Raw genomic sequence first — 15,918 nt, 5'->3', positions numbered from 1 at the left:
ATCAAAAACATGGTTTTGCTCTAGATGGTGTTGAACTTTATAAGCTGGAGCTGCACCAGTTTAAGCGACTGATGAGTACTCCATTATCCTCTTAGTTTGTGTCGTGGAGATGGCCGAAAGGCTTTTTAGATTTCAGCGTTGAGATACTTGTCATTGATTTCTTAGCTGTTGACTTGCTCTTGGTGGTTCTAGTATTTTTGTGACCTGACTAATTAAATTGGGATCCATGAATTCTCTTCATAAATGTTAAGTTGTGCAAGCAGAATTTCTGCTGGGAGTCCACAACATTAGAAAGGGACAGAATTTGCTGTGTCAGAAGTACCTAATGTTTTCCAATGCTGGTTGAAAATACATGCACAGCCAACTTTTCAGATAAATGAAATATGGCTTATGGGATATCGACAAAATAAAAGGAAATTGCAACAGAACTGTCACCTTGCAGTAAAGGCAAGGGTATCAAGTAGAAGAATCAAAAATTAAATGTGAATTCAAACACATTCTGCTCAGGAGAGGAGGAAGCTGGCCATGGCTGACATGGATCGTGGACACACAACACAAATGTAGATAATGTTCTCTTTCTACTATGGTTATGGTGATACTTTAAATTAATTAAAGCAAATAAATTCCATTTGTATATATTTAATTATGTCTTAATGTAACAATACAAATCATTTGGGCCAATACACCACTGAATGACAGAAGACACAGTGGGAAGTAAGGTGGCATGTTGACACTGTCAATAGTTGTATAGAGTTGGATGAGGAACAATCATGTACCATGGTCACTTTTACAGTGATTGGTCATAACTTTTAGTGAAGACAGTTGTAGCATGGTTGCATGTTAAAAACCCAACTGGAAGAATCTAAACACAGAATTGCAAGAGATCAGCGTTGGTCAGAGAGGCTTAACAAAATTAAGAACTTTGTGACAGCAGAGAGAAATTGAAAATGGGTGTAGGGTCTATTGTGGGCATTGTCATGGTCACATGGCATGGAGATGATAAATTGTTTTTAAAAGCTGTACTTTCTTGTTAAATTCTAACCTGAAATTGGCTGGACTAAAACATGACTACCATCAATCACATAATTAACCACAAATTCTGAACAATTTGAATCAGGACAGAACTCAAGAGTGCAATCTTTTAGAAACGTATACTAATGTGAGCATTCCAGTCAAAATTCATACAAAGGTGCAGAGGATCCAGTGTTTGGAAAGTTAGTTCTGGACAACAAGTGTGGCTATTCAAACTCATTAGCCTGAAATGATGCTAATGGCATGATTTAGTTCACATCACCAAACAACGACCAGGACGAAAAGCATAGAACCTATTTTGTTAAGTAATGTGATTCAGCCTATCACAGAACCAAACCCTCTTGGACTCTGAACAATTTAATTTTTACTTCTAGACAGCCTTCCTTTAATGAAGGGAGAGTTAGTCCATTGTGAGCAATATACCCAACCGTTAGCACATTAGTCTGGAGACAGCAAGTCTACTGTTAATATCATTACATGCAAGATTCTTTCCACAGAAGTTCAGATTTTAAGCTCAGCTAAGCCTGCCCTTAGTCTTAACCTCTTTGAAACTCAGTTTCCAGGCAAACTCTTGATTTGTATGAACAATGGATCAACCATACTGCCATGCCTCCTACTATCTACTACCAATTGTTCACTACCTGCAAGAACAATCAAGTGCGAGAAACGTCACTGAACAATGATTTTTCAAACTCAGAAAAAGGGTATTGAATGAATTAATGCTCATCACATTAACCTTTATGCTCTTCATCTTTGTAACTTTCCCTTTCATTCATACCTCTGCTTTCTTCCTTTGTTAGCTGTGTGTGCAACTGTTGTCACAATCATTCCATGTACTTGCACGCATGAATAAATCATAATGTAAGAGTGTTTGTTGCAATAATTTAAAGATTGGATTTCACAGAACAGAGAAGATTTAGAGGAATCACATCATAGCTTATTTTCAAAAGGAGTAGAAGGATATTTTTTCTTGAACGCCTCTGCTTACAGACAGAGGAAGGGAACAGTAAAGTAATTCAATTTGCTTCTCTCTTTTGTCCATAGCAGTACTCTTTGAGAGGGGAAAATGGTATTATTTTGGTATGCATTTGCAATCTTTGAATCTGCAGCAATATTCAAAGACTTTCTTACAAGGCAGAATGGACTCCAATCTGTACTCAAATTCAAATGAAACGCTGAACTGAAATTAGCTTCTTTCCCTTATTGAGAAATTGACAATGTCTACCTTTTCTGGTCAATATACGTGTTGGGATTCTGTCAGTTACATGCACCATTAAGACTGACCTCGTCAGCCATCTTACAAACAAGGCCCAGGTAATTTGTTCACAGTGCAAGCTTGAAGGGGAAACAGGGCAAGACCACTCTGAGGGATAATATCTACCCTGGTCAGATCATTTCTCATAATATATCACACAAACTCATGAAGGAACCTGTATACATCACATTTGGTCTTTAAAAATGTCCAAGCTACCTCAGATAAGTTTGAACAACAGGTGAACCTAACTATTTCACGCCATTACTCTGCCCTAGCAACACAAGTTGTGTTCAACACCAAGAAGATCTTGCTGTGAAGCCAAAAAGATGCTCTGCTTATTACACAAATGAGTAAGTGGTGTTTGAATTTCAGTGTTGAAGTGATGCTAGATGTACAGACCATTTGTTCCAAAGACTGGTCGATCATACTGAACAGCATACTCCTTCTGTTGTTCACAATAAGCAAGACACTGACTGGAACCAACCAGCCCATACTTACAAACCTCACAATGTGTCCAAAACTAAATTACATCGGTAATCGGTCAGCATTTGCTAAATAATCCTTAATGCGTAAAGAATTATGCTCGCAAACTAATTTAAGATCATCAGTTGAACTACACTAATACACAGGACCCGTTCTTTGCAGATCTCCAACATCCACAGTGGAGATGTAAGGGTTATATAACTGGTAGAACTATGAATGAAAGGGCAGTTTGGCAATTCAGGCATTCAGCCAATGCTGATACAGAGTAAAATATGGCAATTGGTTTGGGGGTCCTAACTGGACACAATTCCCCCTCCCCCCAAACATCATTGTTCTCATCTCAGCCCCATCCTCAACACAATGTAAATCAATGATGTTGTGTTCATAACTTCTGGCATTATCAGTCAGAATGCTAAAATTCCTTAAAGCTTTTACCATATGTATATTTCAAATATTCATGAAATCTTCCTTAAAACAAATATTGAACAAATATTATGATGTTTTTAGGTGCACTAAGAAAACATTTACTTGAAGGAATGGGTTGAATGAAGAAAAGGACAATTCCGCCCAGAAACAGAGTGCTTGAAAGGCTGAACCTTCGAGAAAACCTCTGGAGCAAAAGCCAAGATGCTACGTAGGCTGGAACTTCGATGGCACCAGCGAAGAAACAGTTCAAGTAGTCATCACCATGGAGATTGGGTGTGTTCAAGGACAGGCTAAAGTATTCAGCTGTTAAAATCATCCTGCAAGAAGAAGACAAAATCATCTTGAAAAATGAATTTTAAAATAATCCATGCCCAATCCCTTTTTTTAAATTTTAGTGTTTGTTATGTTTTTCTTCCTCACTGATTTGTATTCCCTGTACTATTTGTTGGTTCCCACTAAGGATGCAAACAGTGCATCTGCTCTCCATACCCTGTATTAATGTCAAATATTAGGATATATTCAGATATCCTCTGCAAGTCACCAGTCATCTAAATTCATCCCACTCTCCACTGAGGAGCAACTGCAACTATATTGGAATTTGCTTGAAAAACACCAAATGCTGCACACGTACTTGTATGTGATTCCATTCAACAATTTATCCTGCTATTAACTCAACGAGGAGCATAGCATGTTGGCTACCAATAATCCATCTAGATGTTCAAAGACTGAGCTAGTGAGTTCCCTTCTTGCCCTTCAGTGTTGCAGAATTATATTTCCTTTTAGATTTAATTAAGTTTTTGGAGTATTGCATTGGTTCACCTTCTTATACTAATGGACTTTCGTGCTCTTGGATGTCATTCAATATACTACATTATTTTCTTCCCTAATAAATTTTAATATATTATTTTGCATGTTTCTTGCGTTTAATACAAACACCTCAATATTTACAAATTGAGAAAGAAAATTCTGCAAATTTTATAAAATGGATCAAAATTCCACTGGGAATCTCTGAGACTCACTCACTCAGATTTTGTGGGGTCCTGTAGAGGAAATTGATTCTTTTGAATGGAAATACCTGCGGGGATACACTGTGGATGAAGACTATTGGGCTGATGTCTTAAATTTAGGGTGGCCCTGAATGAAGTAGACCCTAGTGAGATTGTCAACTTTCAGAAGCATGAGTTAGATAACTTTCTGAATGAAAAAAGAATCAGAGCTGTAGAGGAGTAGAGGTTATGATCTCTTTTCACAAAGTACTAAAATCTGGAGCAGTCGAACACAAAAATAAACTCCAAAAATGAGTGTTCACTGTTACCTCTAATGGTTACAAGAGTACAAAGTGATCTTTCAATTAGACAAACTGTTCAGACCTCAATTGAAATGCTGCTTTCAATTCGGGGCATTATCAGGGGTGGGATTGTAAACTTCATTTTCAAATGATCTGATCTCCTTGTTTACTTAGAAGGACACATTCCAGAGAACATCAGGAACAAGAAGCTGGAACCTTGGGAGTCAGAAAACAGCCTCAACACCTATTCAACCAGCTGTAATTGGGTTAGTATATACTTTCTAACATGTTGAATTCACAAAGCAGATTTTAAACTTGTGTGTGGCATAGACATTTAAGAACTGTAAGGTTACTTGGAATATTAGAGGGGAAGACTGGTTTTATAGTGTTGTATATATATCTTGTGTTTCGATGATAATAAACCATGTCTCATGGTAAATCACCTCTCATTATTCATGTAAAACAAGTAAGTACATCAGGCCATACGGAAACCAAACCTAAAGCAATCAGACTTTCAATACAGTAACAGGAATTAAGGACTGAAATTATGAACAAGGTTGCATGACCATTATTTGTAATCTCCTGTCTTTAGAAAAGTGAAATATGGTCAAATTGAGGTTTTTAAATAATAGAATACAATAGGGTAAACACAGAGAAATCGTTCCCTTTACTGGGAAAATCCAGAATATGACAAAATCTTAAAGTTATAGCAAGACCATTTATGAGTGAAATTAGGAAGCATGTTTCACACAAAACATTTCTAAAATCTACCATTTTCTCCCCAAAGAGGTGCGATCACAAGTTTAATATTTTACGACAGACTGAGATTTGGTGAAAATTTGAGATGTGTTAGCAGGACACTAATTGAAAGACAGAACATATTTGAGGTGTGAATGGTCGATACTTTTTCTTTCATGGACATGGGTGTCCCCAACAAGGCGAGCATTTGTTGTCAAATTCTAATTCTTTTAAATGATGGTGAGACACCCTTTTGTAATCCATCTGGTGCAGAGCAGGTACACTTGCAGCGTTACCTTGAAAGAAATTCCTAGACTTTGGTCTGGAAACAAAGAGGGAATAATAACAAGACAAGATGGTGTATGATTTTGAAGGGAACTTTCAAGTAATGGTACCCCTATTTATCTTCTGCCCTTGCCCTTCTCAGTGGTAGAAGGCATGGAATTGAGAAGTCATACTGAAGAAGTCTTGGCGAGTTCCGGCAGTGCAAGTTGTATTTTGTATAGATTGCTGACATCCTGTGTTACTGGTGCAGGAAATGAGTGATTCAGTTAGTGGGTGGGGTGCTGACAAGTGAAGTGTTTGTTCTTGGACAGTGGTGAGCTTGATGAATGTTGTTGGAATCACACTTATCCAGACAAGTAAGTGTATCCCATCCCATCTTTGACTTGTGCCTTGAAGACGGTTGTCGAAGAGTGTGGTGCTGGAAAAGCACAGCCTGTCAGGCAGCATCCGAGGCGCAGGAGAGTCGACAGTTTGAGCATAAGCTCTTCACTAGGAAGATGAAGAGCTCCTCCTGCTCCTCAGATGTTGCCTGACCAGCTGTGCTTTTCCAGCACTACACTCTCGACTCTGACCTCCAGCATCTGCAGTCCTCACTTTCTCCTTGTAGACAGTGGACCAATTGTGGCAGTCAGGTGTAAAAAACCCATAGAAGAACGACCGGTCTCTGGCCTGCTCCTGTAATCACTGTATTTGTACGCAAGGTCCAGCCTTTGGTCCACAATAATTCTTGGGGTATTGATGCTGCAATTATGCCATCAAGGCAAGGAGGCTAGATATTCTCTTGTTGGAGACGGTCATTGCCTGGCATTTGACATGGAAGCAATGTAGGTCACTCAATGGGTGAAGATAACTATTTTTAAAAATACATCAATGAAGTGTGGACATTATTGGTAAGACCCGGATTTTTAACCCATCCTTAATTGCTCTTGAAAAGGTTTTGGTGAGCCAAGTGTTTGTACATAACAACTCGGCCATTTCTGAGGCACATTGCTGTTAGTGCTAAATCTGGAATCACGTGAGCCACATATGATGATGACGATGGACAATTTGCTTCTCTAAGAGACAACAGTGAACCAAAATGTTTTTGTTAAGACTGACAATCCAGTTATGAAAGGGTCACCATTTCTGATACTTGCTTTTTGATTCCAGCTTTTCACTGCATGTAAATGAGATCTGGACTCATGGCCTGGATTTTACTCCTTGAGAAGGGTAGTGCCAGTTGGGAAAACTTGTGGCGTGGTATGCCTATCTCAGGAAAACAATGCCAAGAAAGACAGTTTTTCTTATTTCAAAGTGGTGGCTGCAGTCAAGTCAACTAACCCGGATAAAAGTTACAAGGCAGTCACAGGGATTGCGGGGTCCTGAGTGATGGGATGTTTAGAAAGCACACCTTATCACTTTAGGACTTCATCCCAGTTATACGAGAAACAGAAAAGCCACCCAGCCCTCACTTCCCATACCCCATGGTCCATTCATGTCACTTCTTGCCCCAACAACTTGCACAGACCCTCATGCCCTCCATGCCAATACAAGCGTCCGGAAATGCCCCTATGGCTTTGGCACTTCCATGCCATTGCATACAGTGCATAGGAGCAACGAACCACCTGACAAACATTAGGGCATGCAAAGGAAACAGCTGAATGTACCTACCTTTCAAAAGGTTCCCTCCTGCAGACTGTGGTTCACAACAACTCTGAAGTGCTATCAACCACAGGATATTAAACAAGCTGGCCAGACTCCATAAACATTGCACAGGATTAGGACACACCTATTCCCACATTGCAGCCACCCAAGCTGGGACTGTAGGGTGCAGGCTTATGACTCAACCGCCATATCCTTAAAACGTATTCCTGAAAATCCGAAAACCCTGTAACCCAAGATGTGTAAACCATCCCCCAACACTAACCACCATCACGTTTTTTACATTACTCCAGAGTTACTCCAACTGAGGCCCATGAGTCTGGATCATAATTCCAAGTCTCTGGATTTGTGAAGAAACCACAATGCAGCAAGATCCTGCTCAACTATAATTTAGTCTCACTGTTGTTGCTGTTCAGAAGGGATACTGTCTATAAGTGGTTTAAATAGCCACAACACACTATTTTCCTGAAAAAAAGGAGAAAATTATGTCTCTGGATTAATCAATATTGTCAAGTAAGGGCCTCTAAAACAATTTTGTCATACAGCACTTTAGACTGCCTGGCTCAGCAGAAGGGTCAATAACCCTAGTCAATGAGAAATTAGTGGAGTATGAGGCATCTTCAAGTGAGGATGACAAAGAAATTAATGACCAGTCATTTCACCCTAATTTATATGATAAACTGCATGAAGGATGTCAGGATATGGCAACAGTTCAGGAAATTTTTCCCACTCCAATTTCTGTATACAATTATTCACTAACATTACAACATTAAAAACAATAACATGTCATGGTATCATCCAACCAAATAAAGGTCCACATTCCACGTGTATTGTTGTCAATCACCTCTGCTCTAAACCCACACATGGTACCTCTGCAAGGTACAAAAGTTAATTACATTTGCCAATGTCGTCCTTCTAAACAGCCCTTGAAGGGACCCATGTCAAAGTTGCACTGTCAGAGGGTCAGGATCAATGGTTTGGCACTTACTGAAATCAAATACGATCTTTATTTCAAATATAAACCAGATAAGCACAGAAGCATGAATGATCAAATTGCTGGCGAGTCTCAAACACATCTAGTGTGTTTTCTTGTGTCTTTTCTGAGTGCACCCACACTTCACCCCCAGCAGTCAAGAATGCAGGCTACTGACCTTTCTGCCCACCATGACACTGGGGGGCACTCTTCTGATCAGTTGAAGTTTAGATGACCCCAGTATACTGAGTGGTTCCTGTACATGTGCAAAAGGTTCAGTGGTCTTCGTGGCAGCTACTGGTGTCATGGCAGAGGGCCTGAGGAGCTGCTGTCTAAGGCAGGGCTATGCAGATATGGAAGACAGTACCTCCGCCTCTCTCAGCAAGGTACACATGTACCTCCCTGCTGGCCTAAGATGGGCGAGAACCTGGGAGACTCCAGGACCCTTGTGCTCTCTCACCTTGCTGTTATTCACATGATTTCAGAGACTGGATGATGGAATACAGATCAGCACTCATTGTTGGCATTCGCTACCTGATCTGCTTCACGTAGGACCAACCTGTCAATGGACACGAGCACACATGCAGTCAAGAGGGATTCAGCAGTACACCTGGCTTGGATGGACTTCTCCAATACCCAATTCAAGGTGTGAATACCCTCTGGAAGCTCTGCCAGACAGTGGTGCGGCTACTACACCAGTTTCTGCCATCTTACAGATGGTTTCAGAGGCAAATTATCATCAGCATGGGCCTGGCTTCCCTCAGTCTTCTGAGAGCTGATGACCTCAGGTGTCAGAGACTCCAACAGCTGGTTAGGAGCTCATGTGGTGCTTGCACCAGATTGTAAGCCCAAATCTAATTGTGAAATTACTGTGCTGGTGTAAGGTGCAGGGGAATGATGTAACATGACATTCTGACATTGTCTCCTCCTCTGCAAAGGTTGATGAGAGTCCTTTGGAGATAGTGGGGCTCGCTGTACCTGTGGGTGACCTGCAATAAAGAACAGAATAATCAGCATTTTTTGCCTCCTCAGACACAGCCAAAGTTGGTGCAACTCACATTATTACTGATCGGTTGGAAGACACAAGAACATCAAGCCTTGTACTCGCCTGAGGCTCCCACAGGCCTAGACACGAAGTGACTTACACTCTTGCGAGTGAACTCCAACTTCAAGGTTCATAAAGGAGGGACAGCAGTGATGGCTTGGCAGCTTTAGGGCCTCCATTTGCAACACTGTCAGGATTGTGATCATTGGGCCCCTGACACTGGTTTGGGCTCTTTTCTTTGGTTGCTCAGGCCCTCTCCTTCTTTTGCAAGAACATGGAACAGCAAAATTAGTCCGGTGTCAAGAGCAGACTGAATACTTATTTACTTTGCACCCTAACTGCTGTTTTTCTAGCCACTGGCATGCATGTAGCATTAGATCAGCCAGGTGCCACTTGTGAGGGTCAGCAGTGCCAAGCTTGTGTCCTTTGACAGAGCTGAAGCCATTCCTTTCCAATGGAATGCTGAAGCCACACTTATTGCCAATTATACAATAGTCTCTCTCTGTGTCTAGCATCTGCACCCTCACACTTATCCAGCTGCTGATCCCAAAAGATGTGGTACTCACCTTGTGGAGCAAAGATGGACAATGATGGTTTGCAGCATTGCTGACAGGTTCTCTGCATGACCTGTGTCTACTGACCTCCTGTGAAATGTCCATCCAGGCCTGCTTGGTTAGCTGGAGAGGTCTCCTCCTCTGTCCTTGTGGAGGATCATCTCCTGCTCATCCAAATAAACTGGAGTAGAATATGTAAGGACTTACTGAACTGTGGGGCCATTCAGGATTCTCCTGCCATGCAGTTCTTGTCTCAGGTGTTATGACTGGTTGACTAGTCACAGAAGGACGCAGGAATAAATGGTCTGCAGCTGTGTGCAGGCTGCAAAAGGTGTAAAAAGGATGGTCTGAGGCACCTATCCAAGTTTGGTGCCCCTTAAACGTGGTGCCAAAACCTTCACCCATGTCAGCTGGTGATGCAGCTGCTGCCTCAGTCACCCACTGTAGCCAAGGAGTGGTTAGCTTCTCCCACACTCTCCCCTGTCCATTGGACGTTAGTTGGTCATTTATCACCAGACCACACCAGAAACGGAACAACTCTCATCAATTTATGGTTCTGTCTTCTCCTTCCTGCCTGCCTCATGTAAAATCCCAGCCAGCTGCCCTGGCAAAACATACAGAATTGTGGGATCAGTTCTCGTGCTTTGCTGGATTTGGAAATGAAGTGGTACTGAATCCTCCCGAGGAGAATAGGGGAGTTGGGTGAGGGGGTGTGTGCTGGGGTAGTCAGAGAAGCTTTGTGATTGATTCATAGAACGGCTACCACAGCTACTGCAGCCATATGTGCAAGAAAAGTTGAGGCTGCAGAGACAGAACATTGTGGTGAGGGAGGGGAAAAGGAGTTATTCATAGAAGGTTCTATCCATCACAGATCTTAAGGCAGCACTTCTCCTATCTGGATCTCAGCCATTAAAATTGCTCTTGTTCTCAATTGCTCTTGTGACTGCAGTCCTCCAGGAGGGAGAAAAACTGAATTCCAACTTTGCCCAGCTGGCTCTCCATTGTTGTGTCTAAGAGGTGACCAAGACTTTGTCACATTGGAACATAAGAATGGCAGTTGTCACTTTATTGCCTTGAAACTGTTCTGTCATTCAATGAGATCGTTGCTGATATATGGCAATGAAGGAGAGATCCAAATTTTTCCCATTTCTGCACATAGAAGTTTATCCTAATTTCACTCTTGAAAGGTCTGGCTTTAATTTTTAGATTATGTCCTTGGTCTTAAACTTCCCAACAGTACGTACAGCTTCTCTCTGTTTGTTCTCCTTTATCTTGAAATAAAAACAAATCATTGCTCAACCTTCTAAGTTTTCAATAGCATAATCATAATTTGTACAATCTCTCTTTGGAATTTAATCCTTGCTGTCCAGATAATTTTCTGTAAACACAGACACAGGGAGAATGTGCAAACTCCACACAGTCAGTCACCTGAGGCAGGAATTGAACCCAGGTCTCTGGCACTGGGAGGCAGCAGTGCTAACCACTGTGCCACCGTGCCACCCAGTTATTTCATTGCATTCAAATATACGTGCAATAGCTGTGCCCATTCATTTCATCTATCAATATCTTTTTATCAAATAGGCCACCTATCCCTGTATCATCAGCAAATTTGTATGTGTGACTTTCTGTTCTATAATCTAAGACATTCGTTAACAAGATAAATAATTCAGATCCCAACACAGAACCTTGCTATCACATTACTAACAACTTGCCAATAAGAATAGTTGTCTACTTTTCTGTACTTAGTCTCCTGCCTCTTAACTAATTTCCTAAATATTTCAATAACTTACCCAAAGTGCCACAGGTTTCATCTTTAGCTAACACTTACTTGTAAGGAAGTTTACCATATGGCTTCTAGAATAACATCCAATGACATTGCCACAGGTAATGTTAGTCAGGTTTATGGCATGACCCACTCTTTGCAGACCCATTCTTGCTCTCCCTAACTGGTTGTAAATTTTCAAGGTAAAAATTCGAGGAGAGCTCATTACTTTGTTTTCTCTCTAACCAGGTATATGGACGATGAGCAGGAACATTTCTTTGCCAGGAGAGTGGAAAGCGTTTGAAAATAAGGTTTTCAGAGAGAGACAACACTTCAGGTCTGTCTCAAGGGATATCATAGTGATAGACAAAACACTGAAGAACCTAATGAACATCAACAATGACAGTAGTACCTTGTTGGGAAAGGCTCATCTTTAAAAGTAAGAAAATCGAAGATGTACAACATAACGCCTACTCCCTCAGAAGAAGAAAATCTGTGCACATCACTCAATTTCTTAACTTCCTAGCAGCAGACATACCAAATATTTCTGATAACACATCAATTTTAAGAAAGTTTGTAAGGAAAGATGTCCCATATGCATGGCTGGAGGACCACTAACACAAGTCTGAATTACTGAGACAGTCATTACCAGCAGAGACTATTATTCAATTTATACTATGACCCAATGAATAAGCCGGTCCTGGAGGTCAATGCAGCTCAAAAAGTGTCTAGAACTGTGCATCCTGGAAGATTATAAACTCATTCCATTTAGATCCAAAAGTCTAAAACAAGTAATATGCAATTATTCCAAAATAAAGAGCATTTCATTTGCTCTGTTATGCAGTCCCACAAAATTTCATACACAGCTATTTGATAAACAATTGACTCTGGAACCCAATCACACACCATCACAAATAATTTGCAACAACCCACTGATGGGTGCACCATCTTGATTACAAGGACTTCTAATAAAAGTAGGGTGTACAACTTCCATATCTGCTGTAAATTGGCACCATAATGGTTACATCAGACACACTGAGCACAGATTATCATAACTTATCAAGAATGTAGAAGTTCCACCAGACTGAGATGACAGTGAAAACATCGAGGTGGAACAAGCTTAAAGTCGATCGGATGAATAATCTTAAGCAATCAACTTCAGGAGGAAACAGGAAGTGATCCACAACAGACGACACTGTGGAAAACTATGTTAGAAGGGCGGCCTCTTTTTCTTTTCATGGGATCCAGATGAGCCTGTTGTCACAAGCAGACATTATGACCTATTCACTCCACTGGACTGAAAGTTGTGGAGCAGTGTCAGCTGGAGCTGCATGTCAAGACAGCTCAATCTGTGGGAATTGCTTGGAAAACCCTATTTTTTTGATGAGCAATTGCTTTGTGTCAGGAACCTTCAGGAAGAGTCAGAATGTAAAGCATTCTCATTCACTGAAAGTTAATATTTACCCAGGAATGTTAATTGATTTTAAAACGTATGCCATCTCATGGTTAGCTATTAAACTGAGATCCCGGCTCATCGCTGAACAGCTGCACCAATGATAACAACACAGCCCGAGCTGGTTTCCTGAAACCGACACCCATCCTGAATGTCTGGTCCTATTGAGCCCCATTTGAACTGTCTTGTGGAATCTGATCTAATCCTGCAAGTCACAATACCCTCAGCCCCCAGCCACCCCTGCCTGGCCCTGGGCTACCCAAAGCATTCACGTAGCACCCTATACCATTCATCCACCTGGCTCCCTGCCTTCCTCACCTATTTGGCATGATGCCCTCCCATCACTTACCTTGCCCTAGTTGCTGTCAAAGTTTCTTTCAGAACTTTAACTTCAGAAATATAGCAACACGTATTGTGGAAAAGCAAGCATGCTTTGGCATGGAATACTGTTCCTTGCTGAAAGGATTTCTCCCTGTTTTCCAGTGATAGATGCATGTGGGACAGACCAAATGTGGAATCTGGGCTGGAAACATGGCCAATAGGTTAACGGATAATTTTGATGAGGATTACCATTGGTCAAATGCATTCCAACAGTAATTGGACTGTCTGGGTCAAAGGAACACAATTTAGAACAACCATGCCAAGCCAAGTTCCATAAATGCAGGAGGAACTCCTCAAAAAGCAAGGAAGAATGTCCATGTAACTGACAAGCAGATGTATAACTTCCTCACCTTCACATAGGCTAGGAGGTTCGAGTCATATCCAGGGAATGTAGTTACCTGCAGAAATATCAAGGGCATGCAGTGAGTTCCCAAAGGATCATAACATTCAATGGAGTAACACGGAAGAAGGACAGATGCCAAATAAAGGAACTGTGCAATACTCCAATTGTCCATAAGACACACATAAAGCTAAGTGTGAAGAGTGAAAGTGTGGAAGACCAACACGGCAACAATTAACACTCATAACACTAAGGACCTCAATACAGCTACAGTTCAAGAACACCCAATGATCTCAAGAGATCACAAGAAAATTGTACCATCACAAGACCTGCGAGGATTGTCAAAACACCTATACATTATAGAGCTGTTTCAATTGTATATGCTTCAAATTTTATTTTGGTAAGTAATTTTGCAAGTCCACTCCAAATGTATGGGAATTTATCTTTGAGCAAAACGTGATACAGCATTAGGAAGGAGCACATTCTGGAACACATGTCTAGCAGCCATTGTCAGTCGAGGTTGTAACATGCAAGTGTAGGAATGTGTCTTTACATTTCTCTGCAACAAGTACTGAATATCTGTGACAAACCTGCCTCATGAGCAAACCTATGTTCGATCTTCAAATGAACTGAGCCTATGTCCATTTACCAGTGTTGATGTGAGATGTGAGATTCTTTGTGTGGTTTTTTTGACACAAAAATGCAACAGACTTGCCCAATTAGACTAAAGCAAATGGATGCAGCCTTTTCCCTTCAAGCTCTGGTCAAAGTGAAATGTGATATGAAGCAAAACTGGCAGCTTTTTTCCCCCACATAAGATAACAAAATTATGAAACAGTAACAGATCTGTTTAACTAGCCAGAGTATTTCTGATCAAAGTGTAGTCCATTCTGAAATTCTCTGAACGATAGAAAAAAAATCAAATTGCAGAAATTTTAAAAGTATTGAACTCCAAGCGAACAGAACTTACGAATGGTACGTCTTCAATATTAGGGCCTCAAGATGAAAAAACTGTCCATTGAACAATATGGGACTCAATAACACAATTCTCAGCATCCTGCAAATTTGCATGACTGAAAGTTGATCTAATTATGCATAAGAGGTGCTACAGAGAGAGTGCATATTTCGAGAAAGGTGAAACTTATTTCCAGGAAAGCAATTGGTGTACAGAAGAGGTGAGATATTAATCATAAGTGAGAGATACTCATGACTATCAGGTCTTGCATTAAGCTGATAGGTACTGCCAAACCCAAAGTATTGAATAATCGTGGATAAAGGACAGGGTATAAATATTGTGAAGAACATCACACAAAGGCATGTTCAATGTGGGGAAAGCAATGTTCCGATTGCAATTAGCTCATTTTGTGCGCAAATTGTGCATGATTGAGATGTATAAAATCATGAGGGATATAGGCAGGGTAGACAAGATTTTTTTACTCCCTTGGTGGAAGGCTCAATGACCAGGGAGCACAGATTTAAGGTAAGGGGCAGGAGGTTCAGAGAAAATGTGAGGAGAAACATTCCACCCAGAAGGTGGTGGAAATCGGGAACTCACTGATTACAAGGGTGCTAAAACAGTGCTGAAATATTATGACATAAATAAGAAGTCACCCTGTGTGATATAATGACAGTAAGACAGGACTTGAAGCGACTCTAATGCAGCAGGGACAACTGGTTGCATTTACATCCAGAGTGTTAATTTCAATGAAGTGTGCTATGCTCAGACAAAGAGTGTGAGCTTGGCCATTATTATTTGCTTCTGAACAATTTCATCAGTATCCATCTGAAACAAACAAAGTAATTATTGAGTCCAACCACAAGCCATTTGAAAGAACTTTCCTCAAGCTGCTACTAACTGCTTCAAAAAATATTACTACAGTTACAGGATATCATTTGGATGTGACATGCAAGTAAGGGAAGTCATAGAATTAAGGGAAGTGTGGAAAAGGTCCTTTGGCCCATTGAGTCTCTATCAATATAACTACCGCTAAAGGTGCACTAAACCCAATTTCCTGCACTTGTCCCACATCTTAGTCACAGAGTAATACTGGAGCTGCAGTGAGGTGACCAGAACTTCACACAGTACCCAGCTGTGGCCTGACCAACATTCTGTACGACCCCAATGTTATATCCTTGCTCTTCTACTCAATGCCACGACTGATGAAAGTAAGTGTCCCATATGCCTTTTTAACTATCCTGTTCATGTGGTCTGGGATCAGTGATTAAATACCCCACGATTCCTCGAAGCTTATCAGTGTCCTG

The 15,918-nt window shown here is 40.9% G+C and overlaps 1 protein-coding gene across 2 annotated transcripts in view; it reads right to left on the bottom strand.

The window, feature by feature from the left end:
* LOC140492000 (organic cation/carnitine transporter 2-like) overlaps nt 1–15,918 on the bottom strand; it is a 126,221-nt gene that overhangs the window by 21,565 nt on the left and 88,738 nt on the right. For both annotated transcript variants that reach the window (XR_011963463.1, XM_072590577.1), the window contains exon 7: nt 3,299–3,513. Coding sequence is in view for 1 of the 2 variants with exons in the window: in XM_072590577.1 (XP_072446678.1) it covers nt 3,299–3,513 (215 nt within the window). In the remaining variant the exon portion in view is untranslated. The remainder of the gene's footprint in view (nt 1–3,298; nt 3,514–15,918) is intronic.

The sequence above is a fragment of the Chiloscyllium punctatum genome, chromosome 20 (genome assembly GCF_047496795.1).
Source record: "Chiloscyllium punctatum isolate Juve2018m chromosome 20, sChiPun1.3, whole genome shotgun sequence".
NCBI lineage: Eukaryota > Metazoa > Chordata > Chondrichthyes > Orectolobiformes > Hemiscylliidae > Chiloscyllium > Chiloscyllium punctatum.
Note: the sequence above shows the minus strand (reverse complement) of the source record. Positions and strands in the feature narration are given on the sequence as shown.